At 40.1% G+C, this 16,618-nt stretch overlaps 1 protein-coding gene across 5 annotated transcripts in view; it reads left to right on the plus strand.

Moving 5' to 3' along the window:
* Positions 1–16,618, plus strand: part of myo3b (myosin IIIB) — a 65,407-nt gene that overhangs the window by 32,642 nt on the left and 16,147 nt on the right. For 4 of the 5 annotated variants that reach the window (XM_040148552.1, XM_040148554.1, XM_040148555.1 and 1 more), the window contains 10 exons: positions 3,319–3,398; positions 4,230–4,250; positions 5,463–5,540; positions 6,996–7,201; positions 9,978–10,089; positions 10,374–10,536; positions 10,947–11,027; positions 12,464–12,560; positions 14,049–14,103; positions 14,994–15,117. In XM_040148552.1, coding sequence (XP_040004486.1) covers positions 3,319–3,398; positions 4,230–4,250; positions 5,463–5,540; positions 6,996–7,201; positions 9,978–10,089; positions 10,374–10,536; positions 10,947–11,027; positions 12,464–12,560; positions 14,049–14,103; positions 14,994–15,117 — 1,017 coding nt within the window. The remainder of the gene's footprint in view (positions 1–3,318; positions 3,399–4,229; positions 4,251–5,462; positions 5,541–6,995; positions 7,202–9,977; positions 10,090–10,373; positions 10,537–10,946; positions 11,028–12,463; positions 12,561–14,048; positions 14,104–14,993; positions 15,118–16,618) is intronic. The other variant, XM_040148553.1, reaches the window with a different exon arrangement.

A 16,618-nucleotide genomic window follows, 5' to 3' on the forward strand; every position in this document is an offset into this window, starting at 1 on the left:
CTCCCGCTACCAAGAGAGACACTCACCAAGTAATACTTCTTTTCATTTTCTCTCCTAATCGTGGTATTTGAGAATTTTTTGAGTCAGCAGTGGGATTTTTGATGGCCCCGCACATCAATAGCAAGGAGCCAGTTCTCCTAAGTCACATGGTACAACATCCTTTGATAAATGCAACACTGTGTTGTGTCACTAAAAGCCAATTACACCATGCTTTTTATGATTGATCTGCTCTGACAGTAGTGGATGGCATTTAAATCAACAGCCCCCGGAGCCATCTCTAGGCATAAACGGTGGTGGTTATGGAGGGTGGGGAGGGTGGCAGGGGGTTATGGGTGCTTTAATCTCATTTGCTTGGTTGCTGACTTGAGTTTCTAGATCACATGTTTTCAAAAAGAGAGCGGGAGAGCGGCGGAGATATCCAGCAAGCCTCTGCTCACTCAGCTCGGGCAGGCTGCTCTCTTACAACTTTGATTGTCCCCCGTGTCGACAGCTCGATCCACAGCTTCTGAAGTACAAGGCACACACTGGCACTCATAAAAGCATGTAGGGAGGTGTCATATTGAACGCGGGATTGCTTTTTAATCCCAAGCACATTGACTATTCTTGTCAATAGAACCCCAATACAACTGCCAGCTTGAGCTTTTTTTTCCTACAGGATTCTTGCTGGGCTTAATTTTCAAAGTGAACGCACAGATGCCAAGGAAGGCTTTTTCTCTTTCTGCTCCCCACCCCCCACCCCCCACCCCCCCACTCCTCCACACACACACGCACACACGCATGCACACACACACGCACACAGAGTCACACACACACACCGCTCTGCTTCTCTCTGTGTTTGTCCTGGAAGTCCATGCCAAGAGCAACATACGTGAAGCAGAATTGATCAGTGGGACGCTCCACCACCGCTTGTTTCTCAAGACTGAATGACCTGATAGGAAATATTCCCCTCACCTGCTCTTCACTTTTAATTATTAACCTTTTACATTAAAACTCCTCTTCTCTCTCATCTTGTTTTCATCATTTGAGAGGACTGACAAACATAAGAACTGCCTCTAGCTGTAACAGAAAACATGTGGCCTTGAATCCACTGTCAAAGAAAAAATTTTCCTTTTTCTTGCTCATCTCTGTGTTTGAATAATTATTACCCACACCATTAGACAAGTTCCCCTCTGTATCTAAATTAGAAGGTCTTCTTTCAGGCCGGACATCACAGGTGTTCCCTTGGTTTCATGTCTCAGGAGGCGGAAATCTTTGAGGATACTGACTATTAACCCATGCTCTAATCATCTAGTCAGGAGGGGATATGAAACCCGCCAGAAGAATGAATTAATACGACCCGCCAAGGAATACATGAAGAAAGCAGTGAGTGTCCATTTGCAAGGCTTAGGTACAACTGTCATAGTTTCTCTCATCGCGGCGCAGCCCCTTCATCTCCCCTTGATGGTGTCATGGAAGTGAGAGGCGTGAAAGCACAGTGACACTCCACGAGCCCGTTCCACTCGCAGCCACTAATTCATCATGACAAATGTGCTCGGATGATCTGGCCCAGCAGCACTAATGGGGAGAGGAGAGAGCGCACTTCATTTGCACAAGACCCACTCCAATTAATCCATCCAGCTTTACTGTGGGCTAATTGGAGCGGGGCCCTCCCTGCCTGTGTGCTGGTAATATACCCGACACAGTTTAACGGCTCCTGTTCACAGAGATCATACTCTTTTTTTTGTATGTGGGGTTTTTTTGGGGGTAGATTGTGCCAAAGAGCTGTTTGAGGTTGTAAAATCTGTCCCCGTGATCCGGAACATAAGGCCCTCTCACGAACATGTTTATAATGAGCAATTAACTGATCACATTTCCATGTTCCTGTATTTTACACTTTCCTTTCTTATATATTTAGGTTCCAATTCTTATCCTGTGGTAACTTTTTCAAGCACATTATCAACAAATATACAAATGTGTATTTTACAGAGTACCTAGAATTTAATTTTTTTGCCAAATGCAAAATGTATTAATATCAAAATAAATAAATGAGTATATAAATAAATAAAAATTAGCAGATAGCTCTCAAATGCTAAAAGCAGCATCACTGCTAGCTTAAAAGACTCTTTTGAAGTGCTCTCACATCATATGTTTTGGGTTGTTTTGACTACAGCAGAGTGTGTGTGTGTGTGTGTGTGTGTGTGTGTGTGTGTGTGTGTGTGTGTGTGTGTGTGTGTGTGTGTGTGTGTGTGTGTGTGTGTGTGAGCACATATTTGTGTGTGCGTGTTTGTCCTATGAGACACCATGTTGCTTCGACTCGCTGCAAAACCTTTGGCACAAGTACGACGTTCTTTGTCTAAAGTTAGAAGTGGTCTGGCTCTTAATTAATCCATCATAAATTGATTTTGATCTCTCCAGTATTTGATTGATGCTTCTAATACACACTTGATAGTGCAGACTCCTCTGAGAAAGGCAGGCACTGATCCAGTTTTAAATTTTTGGCTCCTTGTCAGATCATGTCCTTAACAACTGACTGGAGTCTTGAAATTATATAGAAGAAGTCGACTACATATTTGCATTTTAGAAGTTCGCCTGTATGTGGTAGAAAATCTAGAACAATTGTTGGCCTGTCACTTCAGCTTTATCTTAAAAAACTTACAAAGGTTTTCCTCCTTGCCATACACGGCTGCTTGGGTAATGCTGCCTCCTGTGTCTGCAGACGTATTTTTCTAAAGGTGTGTGTGGCACATCTGTGCAGCTATTGTTTATTCATGGAGTAAACCCTTTGAAATGTGTTAAGATACTTCCCACTCATTATAAAAATCCTGCCACCCATGGATTAGGACTTTGATGTCACCAATCCTGCTTCAAAGGCTTCTTTCACTGCTATTAATCACAGTTTAGCCTCTGAAGATATAGCCAGAGAAAACATTTGGACATCTTGTGCAGAAACTTTGAAATGTTCAGACTGTCTTGCATATGCTATGTTCATATCCTTTCCGCTGTGTGTGGGGCTGTTGGACTGCTGTGCACGCAGCTGCACTCCTGAGTCCATGGGATTCAGCTCAGATTTAGGCTCTTTCTGAACTATCTTTTTATACTGTAATGCAGTATGAACACTACTGTTAATACAGTAGTTCAGTTGTTCACCTTGTTTTCCTTTTATCTTGTATGTTGAAAGAGTATCACCACACAGTGTTTACGGTTCCTCTGTGTCAGATACTTCACTCTCAGTAATCAGTTATTTATTTCATACCGCAGCTCAACCCAAATCTAAGCTTTTTCTGAGTCCTGATGTTACTACTTATGAATGTCTTACAGTTGTGGTTTTGTTTTAAACAGGAAATCTGGCGACGTCCAGGGCCAGAGTCACAGCAGCCTCCAGATCCCTGCCACCGCAACTCAGTTCAGGACGTACCAAGGTGAGGCTTGTGCTCCTATCTCACAAATCATCACATCTTAGATTATATTGTTTTTAATTTGTTGCTCACAGGCATTGCATCATAAGAAACCCAGTAAAAACCTGTGCTGTGAAGCATAGCCGCATTCATTGACTACCCTGTTATGTTTGCTGTCTTGCATGTGGTGATGCAGCATCGCCATCTGGCATTTGGGGTCTACAATGTAAAAGTAGTTTCTCAGACTTACTAGTTATTGTTGTTTTGTTAATGGGCAGTTAATTATAGTATAATGTAAGGTTTATGTGTGTAGATTCTTCAAAATCACAAAAGCAGCTCAAATTAGTACATTTACATGGTTCAGTAAGAGGCCATGATGTTTTATTGGCATAATATTCCACAGTTCTTCATGTAGCAACACTCAAACTACATTGAAGAAGTTTGCATACAGTGATGTCTATTAATCATGTTCATACTGAGGTTCCTCATGTAGTTACTTTGAGAATCTTCTTATGTGTTTTAGGAGCATCAGTTGCCCAAAAAGTCTCTTAATAGCAGGGACTTTCAGACTTTTATACTTCTGGACACACACTTCATTTCACTGTGCCTAATTTCTTATTTTAATGGGGAGCATCTGGTTAAATCATAATGTCTGTAAGATCTTGATTCTTATGGAAGTGAAAATATCTTTGTCCATTGTTGTATTACGTGGTCTGTGTAAAGGAAAAAAGAGATCACATTATGAATTACAGTGGAAAACCCTTAAAAGTGAATTTCAGGTTCTTTACTTCTTGTCTGTCCACTTCTCTCTTCCTTTATTTCCATGTTATTCGTCGACATGTGCTGTACTCAAAGTCCCCCAAATACCTATTGAAGGTAAGACTTCTGTTGAAAATGGTAAAAGTTTCGAAATCTAAATATACTTTTTCTAAATCACAGACCATTTTCAAATTGCAAGCAGTCTCTGAAAATAAATAATTCACTGATATAAACTAAAAATCACTGTAATCCAAATTGAAACTTTAACTATGTCTCACTAACTTTCAATCATGTGCAGGCTCACTCCTCTAACATCAATCACAGTCTGGTTTTGGAAAATGTAAATCATTTCTTTTGAACTATTTTTTCACACAGGCACATTTCTGCGCTATTAATGTAAACAAAGTCTCTGTGATGTATCTTTATAGAGTATAGAAATACTTAATATGAGACACAAACACGGGCCATAATTTGGGGGAAAAAAATAACAGTGGAGAATCACTTCTACTTTGTTGAACTTCCACTAAGCACCTACTCAGTTATTCTTGAACAAGAAAGGACTTTTTAATAACAACTCAGTGTGACTGATGTAATATGTATGCCATCATGTTCTCCATCAGAGCTGGGGAGAAGTTGACAGAAAGGCGAAACTTACAAAAAGTTACCAGTATGACCAGATGAAAGTAGCGTGGCGGTTGTTAAAATAACGGAAGTTAGTCCCAGATAACGGTTTGCACTTCTGTATGACTTTATTTCGGAACAGCAAAGTGCCAAAGCATCCGATTCCTTTGTTCATGTAACTCAGAGAACGTTTGACGTACCTTTCTTTCTCTGTGCAAGGATGAAATAAAGTATTGAGATATGCACTTTGCTACCTAGACTTACCATAAAATATCTATTGCATCATTAATTTTGATGAAGCCATGAACTGCAAAGGCCATTAGAAAGCTTATATTGTGTCCTCGTTAATCCGTCGTCATCAGGATGACTGTCTGCTTGGTGACGGCTAGTCTCATTACTCAGAATGCTCTACAATTTAACCATGCCCCACAGCAGTGCAGAATTACTCTCTAGATTGTTAGCTTTAAGTGTTTATGGGGCTGTGTTATACAGGCGGCACAGTTAGTACAGCTGTGTATTCCCAACTGGCCCATTTAGAAGAAGGAGACCTGCTGTAATAATACCTTTATCTCTACAGAGCCCACCAAGGATATCAGGTTGCAAATAAACGGCATCTCATTTGAATCTTCTGCGTTTTCATTGATGCTGCTGGCCAGTGTATGGCCTGTTTGTCAATGCAGCGTTTTCAGTGTGAATGCTTGTGTTCAGGTGGACACCATGGAGATGATGCGTCACCCAGAAGAAACCACCAACATGAGGAGACAGACTGTTGCCTCCTATTTCCGTGTAGGTGTTTTCCCTTTCATGCAAGCAACCATTTTAACCATTTATTTACTATTCTATTTGATCTTAAATTCATAATTTTGTTTTCACAATCAAACTGTAACACAGACCCCCCCCCTCTCAAAAAAAAAACTATTAGATTCACATTCAGTAGTTGCACTAATGTCATGTTGGATTAATGTCAACAAAATGGCTTGTTGTTAGAACACAAGAGCATTATACTCTGTGGCTTAACTCCATTATTGGTGTTGGTTAAATACTATGTCAGCACTGGCAAATTTCAGTTTGATCTTTAGCAGAGGTTTTTCTAAGAATGACATGAAAATGTTTCAAACACATTTTGAATCTAAAATTCATCGGCAACTTGTGACCTTTGATAGCTACTGTTTAAGTAGGCAGATCAACTAACAGTCTTTATAAACTACTTCCAAGCAAACTGTCTTATTTTTAGTTCATACATCTTCATTAACTTTAAGCTACTGTATCTACTTGTGCAACTGTAACGCCTGACAAAGATGCACATTAAATCAGAACCATTGACAGTTAAAAAGTGACTGAAATCCACTGTGCCACATAACCGATGGAAACAACAGAAATCATTTCGCAGTTTTACTCAAACTTACAGTAAATTCAGCATAATATATATTTCTACGTAATTTGTCAATACAAAATAGTTTTCACCTCTTGCTTAAAATTTTCTCTTATTAACAATAATACTGTCCTCACTTACTGATGATTAATTTTTTGATTGATTGTACTTTATTTTCTCAATGTCAGTTTGCTTTTAGTGAATCTCAACACTTCCTGTCCCATGGAATGGATTAGATTATTCTTCCAGAGCCACTGTAGGCTCTGTAAAAGCCTGTGCCTCTGTTTATTTACTTTAAGTTACCTGAAGTTGCTACCAGGTTAGCAACAATTATCTGAGGCAGTTAGTAACTAACTGGTGATTAAGGAGTTGGTGGAGAACAAAAGTGAGCTTAAAAAAAGAGGGAATAGTGGACTTAACTTTATCAGGTAGCCAAAAACTCTTCTCCAAATGAATTCAAATGTTGGTCCATGTCTGCTGGACGAGTAAATAAACAATAATTTGCTAAAACAATTGTCATAATACTTCATATGCTGTTATTGGATTAAATGTTTGTGTATGTTAGATGTGTTGACAGTTTGTTCTGCTGCCCCCATATTGCAAAAAATTAGTTATTTACATTTGTTATATGAGATAAAAAAAATCCTCTAATCCTGTTGGGACTGTTTAATACTGTTAGTTACTATTCATCTTAAACTGTGTTAACAAACAAATCTATGTCTGGAAAAAGTTGGATAATCTTTGAAGTACAATCATCATAACCTACACCACCAGACTTTGATAATGTGAATTCATATGATAACTGCTCTCAGGTTTTCTTGCCTTGCCTCTGCCTACTGTTTTATTGTTTTCTCATTGTGTTTCTGCAGTACTCACTGATGGACTTGCTGTCTAAGATGGTAGTGGGGCAACCGCACTTTGTGCGCTGCATAAAACCCAATGATGACAGGCAGGCACTGCGCTTCTGCAAGGAGAGGGTGATGGTGCAGCTGCGCTACACGGGGATCCTGGAGACGGTGAACATCCGCCGGCAAGGCTACTCCCACCGCATCCTGTTTGAAGAGTTTGTCAACAGGTAAGAGCAGTGTTGAGACAGGCAGCACCTCCACCCTGCAGCACGCACAAATGCTGAGCACCGACACAACCCCAGAAATAGTGTAGAACAAGTGAGCCATGCTCTGCATCACACAAAAAAACAGCTTCTTTAATTAGATAGGGGTGTAAGTTGAGAGGAGCAAGAGGCTGACTAATTGGCAGTCATTAGTGATAGTGCAAGACTAAATCTTACAGCTCTTTTTAACTGGGTGGATACTTCAGTCTGGAAAATATGGAAAAAATTCAAACAGGGAGGATCTGTGATTATAAGGGGTGATGCATTTTAATGGATTTCCTTTTACTATTCATAAAGAGTTTGTTCTGTAACTCAGCGACCTGGAAAAGCTCAAATGTAGTCTCCTTGTCCCTTTGGTATACATTAGAACACAATTAAAACAAGATTTCATCATTAGGGGGACTTTATGTAAGGGTGTTGTTTTTGTTTTAAAAAATGTGGGACAAGATATAATAACTGTTAATAAGCGCTACACGCTCCTGTTCAAATGTCAGACCCCAAATTAAAAAAGTATATACCTAAACATCTTCGATCCTAAAAAATACACATACTTAGACAGTCTGTGGGAAAAATTCAAGGAAACTTATGTTTGATCAGTTTTCCTTTGAAAAATATCCCAGCCACCTCTAATGTGCAGACTTTAAGATGATATAAAATTTAATTAACTTGAGCTTGTGGCCTGTTGGAGGAAAAAAAAAAAACTTTGGGATGGCTGGTTAGTCTCACTGCTTTAGGGAAGCTTAAAAAATTAGTGCTTAATTTTGGTGAACTAAAAGTTTGAATGACCACATGGTTTTTACTCATGTTCAACTTTTGGTTCCAGTGATAAAGAGTAGTAGTAGGGATAAAGATTATTGTAATATCATCAGTCACCTGAGCTGATGATTTTACTGTTTTCTCTGCAACAGCTGTGTATGAAGTCGGAGTGTGTGAATCTGAGGGTGCATTACCACTTCAGACTACATTTTAACCTTACTATTGAGTCCATATCATCCTACCTGAGCCTGGCAGAAGTCGTACAGACAGACCCAAACAGCTAAACTGCACCTTTAGTGAAAACTGATTTAAAGTTGTGCTCTCATATCAAAGGCTCGTCTGATGTTGCCAAGCAGTGCTTTGTATTTACCATCAAAGAAATAACAGGTATCAACAGGAATTAGAATGAAAGGCTGTAGACTGAGGTGGGGGGGGGTTCAAAGAAGTTTTTTCTTCTTCTTGTTGTTCTTCTTTTTGACCAACGACAGAACACAAGAGATGAACCAGTAGTTTTGGAGCCTTGATGTCCCTGAGCAAACAGTTAGAGCCACTTTGTCCTATGCTAGTATTTTGTAAACTACAACAAGGGGATCAGTGGACGGATCCAGACAATGACAGTGATAAAACTTGTGGTGAAGCTGATGCACATTGATAGACCCGGACTGATGGGCATCTTCTATGGCCACTGAAATAAGAGACGATGATCCATTCAAAAGGGCTCCAACAATGGGCCTCTGTTGAAGACTCATGTCTCAGTCAGGCTCATTTTTCTTCTCAGACGAGCAGACGATTCTCTGACTGTGGTGCTTCTAATAACACTTTCGATAGTTGTGTGGAATAAAGTGTTAAGATTTACAGAGTGCTTCTTGAAAAGGGTTGGTTAAAATGACTCCTAAACTTTGTCAGTTACTGAAGAGGATCTTCATGCTTGTAATTAATCCACTGAGCTACCGAAATTGAGGAATCTAATCAGACTTCTCCAAGATCACCTTTGAATTTTTTTACTCATCCAGTAATCCCAAATTTCACGTTTACACTTCAATAATACAGAAGTATACAAAAGCAGCAGTAGAGACAAATTTAAAGAAATAGTATGACATAGTTTGTTTTCTTGCCAATGGTCAGTTGAGAAGATCACTAACACTCTCATGTCTGTATGGTAAATATGAAGCTAAAACCAGGAGATGCCAGCTAGCAGCTAAGCATTTTCACTCTTTGGTTTTGTACTGAGTAAATAGCTGCGATGCAACATGTTAATTACCTTACATTTAAAAGGTGCTTGTAGTTAGATTTTGTGATCTTTGGACAGGCTAGCTGTTCCCTCCTGTCTCCTGTTTCCAGTCTTTATGCTAAGGTAAACCAACCAGCTTCCAGCAGTAGCTTAATATTTAGCTTACAGACATGAGAATGGTATCAATTGTCTCCTGTGACTCTTCTTAAGAAAGCGAATAACAGTATTTCCCAAAATGTCACACTAGTCCTTTTAATTTTACTCTAACTCTATTTTTGTTTACTTTTATGCTAATGTAGTGTAAACTATGAAATTTAGGATTACTCGATGAGTGAAGCGTATTTCCGTAGATGTCAAACTATTACTTTAAAATTCCAAAAAGCTATTCTACTGACATCATGCCCTAATCCAATGATACTGATGTCTTGATCTTCTTTTTCCACAATATGCTGCACTTTCCTCTCGACTCATTTGGTGACACTGTCTTTTGTTTTATGGTTCACCTTCCTTCCAAAAGGTTTCTGAACAACTGAAAATGTCCAAAAAAAACAAAAAACATTTATCATCATTTCATCCTTAAACGGTGATCAGAAAACCTTTTTTTTTAATATAATCTTTGATTTTTTTTAAAAAACTTTATTTCATGATGTGATCACAGATACTATTACAACTACAACCCAATTATGTTCTTGAAGTGCTATAACTACATTAAATCCAATTATTAATTGTTTCCTCCTTTTCCTCTTTTCATAGATATTACTACCTTGCATTTCGGGCTCACCAGATGCCTGAGACCAGCGAAGAGAACGCTGTTGCCATATTGGAGCGGGCCAAACTAAAAGACTGGGTGCTGGGGAAGACAAAGGTAATGTGATTACATCAAAAATGAAACAGTGTAGAAATCTGTGTTTGTAAATCACATTTGCTTGTTCATAAGTACAACATTTTTTGTGATCAAAGGTTTTTGTCAAACAGAAAGAAAATATAACAACACAAACAGAAAGGCAACAGACAATATAGATATAAAGACGCATAAGGAGGTGCATAAGTATAACGTGTACCAAAGACCATGATTAAAAAACAATCAAAACCTTCCAATCCTATTCTATGATACTGGGATATTCTAACTTGGGCTAAACATCCTGTCAGGTTTTTCTGAGGTACTACCATGTGGAGCAGCTGAACCTGCTGCTGAGGGAGGTGATAGCTCGGGTGGTGGTGATGCAAGCTTACACTAAAGGCTGGCTGGGTGCCCGACGTTACCGAAAAGAGAAGGAGAAGAGAAACCGTGGGGCCACCATCATCCAGTCAGGTACACTGGTATTAGTTAAACAGTAAACAGAGGAATATATAAATATACAAATAAAGGATGAGTTCTGATGTATTCTTTTATCACGCAATGATGAAACAGGTGCAAATTTGATGTGAATCCGACCACTGGTTTCTTAATGACCTTAAATCTATTATGCAGCAGCAAGTCTTCATAAAAGAGATGAGTTTGATAACCATAGCTTGACCTACAAGGGTTTAGAGCAATGCTTCCGAGCAGACAATAAGACCTCAGAGAGTTCAAAGGGATCCATCCCTCTGCCACCTGGTTTAGCAGTGTTTTGAAGTGGGATCTTGTGTAGTATATGCAGTCTATTTTGTTTCACAGAGGTAGGTCAGCAATCTCTCATGCACACACACGTGCGCACACACTATCTCTTTCTCTTTCTCTAGCCTGGAGGGGCTATGTTGCTCGGCAGACCCTCAAGCAAATAAAAAAGGAGCGAGAAGAGGCCGCAATCTGCATACAGTCAGGTAAAGAAATGTTTATATTCTCTTCTTCTTCATACATTCACTTCCTCTGGAATTTCTCATGTAGTCCCATGTCCAGTGGAAATTCACACCATTTTTTCATACATTTTCAAAAGGAAAAGAGATAAAGGCCTGAAAACCTTACATCTTTGTGAAACACCTTTTTGATCTCAATGAGTGGCCTACGAAACAGTAATAATTAATTAATAATGCATAAAGAAAAGCTTTTGAAAGTTTGGGCAGCATTTGGTCCCCATGTTTCAGGAGAACAGTGCATACTGAGATCCTTTTTTCCTTTCATCTCTTTCCCAGTAAAGGCAAGAGAGGGGCTTATCCCTTCTGTTTCCTCACGACTTCCTCTCTCAAATTCCTGGCCTATTACACAGCTCTCACATACCAGAAACAAGATGCCTTTTTATACTGTCAACCTTTTCATCTGAAATGTAAATTAATTCTTACTCAGTGTGCCTTGACGAAGATCAAAGTGGGCACATTAACCTTCCCAGGTCCCCCCTCCTCCTCCTCCTTAGAGCCTCTCACTGGAGGACAAGGGAGAGTGCCAAAAGGGGCAGGATAGAGGAGGGCAGGGGGAGGAGATTTGGCATTGTTTCCCCTGGCTCCCCTAAGGGCTGCCCTCATCTGGCACATGGAGCATCTCAGTCGCCTGCACACCTTGTGTAAATGTTCTCCATTAAAACCCTTGTAAATAACGCTGCAGAATGGGTAAACATGGTTTTGGTGTGAGGAAAGCCTTTCTGTCGCCGCTGTCTTTCTCTTTAGAGAAGTGTGTTTGTGTGTGGCCGCTGGGGTTTGGGGGGGGGGGGGCCCGAACCTGACATAAGTGGGGCCTCAGCCCCCTGGCAGAGCACTCCAGCACATTCACATTGTGTGTTCTCTGCAGCTTATAGCCTTTGAGGTGGACTGCATTTGCATTCTGAAAATAAACAGATGCCTTTCAAATGTATGAGCCTGGTGGCTTCTCAGATCTCAGCAGGGCCTGGGGGACATGCTCACCATCGATCAGATTAGACCATGCAAAATAGAACCATGGCTAAACAATGTACTTGAGCTTTCTTCTCCTGCGCATATAATTTTACAAGAAAAACACAAAGCCCGTTGATGGAGTAAATCAGCAGGCTCCGTTTACCATCCATCTGAGCTCAGTATGTTTCAATAGTCACACAGTGTTTTCCCACTGCTACACAACACTCCTTATACGGATGCAAAACACATTGCACTTCCTCCCATCAAATGCAGTGTTTTTAATACAAAGCTGTTTTAATGTTTTGATAAATTGTTTTAAATTGTGTGAATTGCGACAATTACACTTAACTGCCTCAGTGGACTATATGTTGTTTAGATGGATTACAGAGGCAGGAAAATGGTTTTCTGACCAGCATGAGAGATCAGAACATGTCTGACATACATGTCCTGTGCAGCTTACAGGGGCCATCGGGTGCGTCAGGACCTTGGACCCCAGAGGCACAGATGTCACCCTGAGGCTGGAGGAAAGACCACCAAGGAGGAGCATACGGGGTGAGCTTTGACATCTCTTGCCCTTCCGGGTCTGTCGTCATTGAAATACATTTTTCCTGCAGTTTGATTTTTTTTTTCTCATTTCTTTATTGTTTCTTGTTATGGCACAGACATTAGTCTTCAAATGTGACTGAAAATGAGACCACCATTAGAGACGACTTATGGAGCAAAAGTTCTCACGTACCTGTCACTCATCTTTACCCCTGACGGACGGGCCCCTTTTGCCCTATAATGTACTGTTGTTTCAAGCAGAAGAGAGAGCTCCTCCCTGCGCACCACCTCTTTCAGTTTTATAAATGTAATAAATATCTTTCCACCAAGATAGCACACTTGTCTGACCACAAATGGGTTTTGGCGCTTCACTGGTCTCCAGATGTACGAGCTGAGGACGTTGTGTTTATTCAGCATATGGGCAGGCCAGTCATTAAGAAAGTATGTGCTAAGCAGGAGAGCAGCCACTGACTAAACAGCAGCACACGTGGTGTCGATGTTGGCTTTTTAGTGAAAAGCAGCTCCACAACTCACAAATATCAGTTATTACAAATTCTCTACTGTAATGTTTCAGAGTACATACTAAAAATGTATCTAAGAAGAGAGGTATTCCTGAATGATTCTGGGTGTTATGAGATTTTTTTATGTTCAGCTGCTGTAGCAAAGACCACAAGAAAATTACAGTAATGAAAAATTTGATAAGTATGTTTAGAATTACGTTGCTCAAACCATCTTAAACCGGTTCACGCATACAAGAAATCCCTTCCAAATCTTGGGTGACTTTTGGTCAACGCTCTGCATCTCTCTCCAGACACAGAATCCGAAACACTAGATTTACACATCTGAAAATATTATGCTTGTTATATACCCAAACCAAGCAGAGCCTCATCAGGGATTTTTCTCTCCATGTTTACAATCATATTCCTTGGTGAGAAAAACTTCAAACCTCCACTTAACAATTCTGTTTAATCAGTGTTGGAATCTCTCCATATAGATTTATTTTGACATGATCTGGCCCATTTTCCTTCTGTAAGATCTATGTTCTCACCTACATGCTGTTCTTTTCCCTTTTGATATCCCTCCTCTCTGCCACGCTTGAATTCTGTGTTAGCATCCAAATAGCAGAGCCTCCAGTTGCATCACCAAGTCCAAACTGGATGAGATTTTGTTTTTCTAGACTCGAGGCATGACTGCAACTGGCACACAACTTTGTGTTCGTGGATGTTGTTTCTTTGGTGTTTGTTTTTTTAAATAATGCAACAACGAGTGATCACTCAGAAACATACCTCTGTCTCGCTCTCTGCAAATTGCATAATCATAAACAAGAATTGTTTTTACCACTAATCAATGAGACAAATACAAATCATCCTCAGCTCTACTAAGGCACTACTGTCTGAACAGTTTTTACATAACTATGTAGGTACCAGATATTTATAATGTGTGTTATTTTATGATATTTATGTTCAGTGTACTTCAAAATGCATCTTACTTTCGCAGGTCTAACAGCCCAAAGAGCAAAGAGGCACATACAGAGCACATACAAAGAGGAAATGTAAGTAACAGAATATCAATGAGCATTTTCTTTAGCCGTGTATGTAAAATGCTGCTCCTCTACAAAGCAGCTTTAACCCAGATTATTCTTTGGGAATTTTTGAGTCCTTGAGACAAAAGAGTTCTCTTGCTCCAACCTCCATCTCAGCGGAGAAGACAGGGTGGTACGGGAACGAGTGAATCAAAAGGCTGGAAATTCACGGCTGAGAATAAATGCTCGCTCTTCCCTGAGGTGATTTGTCTTTGCGCTCCTCTTTCTACAGATGTTAGACCCCTTTTTTAGTAAAGACCTGAGGTTCTTTGGTAGCACTTTGATATCCTGCTCGGATTCAATATGTGAAATAGAAGAGCCACTCCGTGACTTGGAGCACATCACAGTCTTTGAAGTCTGATCCAATTTTTGCTGCTCACCATTTGATGTTGAAAGGATGAAATGAGGAAAATGTACAGTTTTGCCAGTAACTCTGCTGAGCATATGTAAGATTAAAAAAGCAAAATCCTTTGGAGGATGTACTTAGAAATGTTAAGCAGATTAATACTTTCCTATAGCTCTTTTATTCAGAGATAAAATTAAATATGAGAGGAAGTCTGTATGTGCTGTTTTTTAACCTCACAATTAAGTCAGTGTGGTGCTGTTTGCTAGGAGGTAGGGCTACTAAAGGGGGATATGCAATTGCATTAGCATTTGATTAACATTGCAAAGCACATTAATGGGTTTGAATTATATGAGTGCCAAATTGTAAATTGTAAATAAATGAATACAGCGTCTACACGACTAAATTGAAAAAGAAAAAAAAAACACATTACGGGGCTTGCTTTAACTTGTGTCTATTTATCCAGTGCTTTCATTGACATTGCTCTTCTGGGTGTGTTTACGCCTCCTCTTTCAAGGTTGGCCCCAACAGCCGAGACAGACAAGTGAAAGACTTCAAGAGAGACAAAGGCAGAGCCGAAGAGAGTGTAACGAAGCCTTGCAGGGAGACAGCTAGACTGCGAGACATGCAGTGTAAACAAGGTAAGCCCAGGCACAGAGCTGGCGGGTGCAGGTAATTACACAAAGAGACAGCAGAAATCCTGCTTTAATGGATAAAGTGCCATTTTTAATACGGGACCCCTTTCAACCTTTCATCCCAGCCAATCCTCTGCTGCCATTCTTTGTTGACAGCAGAAGGAGAGAAGCATTATGGGTGATCGTTCTGCGGTATTTTAATAACCCAGGTCAGCTCATCATAAATGTCTCATGGCAAGTGGGAGGGGCTTTTCGAAGTGGCACGAGCACTTCAAAGCTTTCATTCTCCTGCACGGCGAGCCCTTCACTAAGCATCTCATCAGTGACTCTAATAGACCTGCACAGTAACGGTGACAAGAAAATACACAAACCCTGATTTGTTGAACATATGTTTGGTTTGCTTTTTGCCCCAGGCGATGAATTACATTAATTCCTGCTGCCTGGAAGGCTGAGTGGGTGGCTGTGCAGGGGGCCTCCGATTACGGCCGTCACCCAGCCCACCACTAGGGTAGCCTGGGTAATGGGGCCCTGGCCCTTCATTAATGTTATTAGAGGGGTATGAGGTAAGAGACGGAGGTGGAACAGCGTTTAGCGGCGCGGCTGAGAGATTATGGGGATTAGACATGATAATGTAACACAGACAGGGCTCTCCAGCGGGCCCGGGATTAGTGTCAGCACGCCACAGCAGGTCTGGGTTAGATAGCGGCTAATTCGGTAATGCTGCGTACAGGTGACCCCCGCTCCCAGGCATCACTGCTGCTGAAGGGAGGCAGTGTTTGATGAATTTATAATGTCAGGGTGATTATGGAGAGAAAAAGTTGCAGTGAATGTTGATGCGAGGGCATTTTGCTCAAATATGTGTTTTGTCCTGTGTCACTGGAGCCTCCAGTCATTTTCTAACACAAAGATAGTATTACATTTTAAATTGAAACAGCTGAATGACTTTCTTGTTTTTATTATTTCTTTGCTGCTTGAAATCCAGAGATGAACATGTGGGATTTTCCATTTTATGTGGAAAAGACTCATTCCTTTGCGCATATAATCCATTTTAGTTAAAAATTTGTTCAAATATACATTGCTATATTACATTAAAAATGTAGCTTTTGAACCATGATATTTAATAATAGTGCTCAACTTCACAGGTTATAGCTGCAATGTGGATATGAGTTATGAGCAGTTTTTTTTCTCAGATTGTTTCACTTGAAGGATTTTTAGAGGCCTGGAGACGTGAAACTATCCAGTTTTGACAGGAAAAAGCAAAATTATGAAAAAAATAAAAAAAATTTTTTGCGTGTGCCTTTCATCATAACTAGTAAAACTATCCATCTTAAAGTCATTCAAGTCTCGATTTAAAGAGAATTTCAATCTGTTTCCAGTAGAAATCGACTTGTCTCAAGAATTTTCAAGAGCTTGAAAGTTTCTGTGTCCTAAAACAAGAAAGATGAAAGCAGGTTTCTGCTCAAGAATGAAGATAAATGAAACTTGATTTTACAAAATACTTAAAACA

The sequence above is a fragment of the Xiphias gladius genome, chromosome 16, assembly GCF_016859285.1.
Source record: "Xiphias gladius isolate SHS-SW01 ecotype Sanya breed wild chromosome 16, ASM1685928v1, whole genome shotgun sequence".
In the NCBI taxonomy this organism is placed as follows: Eukaryota; Metazoa; Chordata; class Actinopteri; order Istiophoriformes; family Xiphiidae; genus Xiphias; species Xiphias gladius.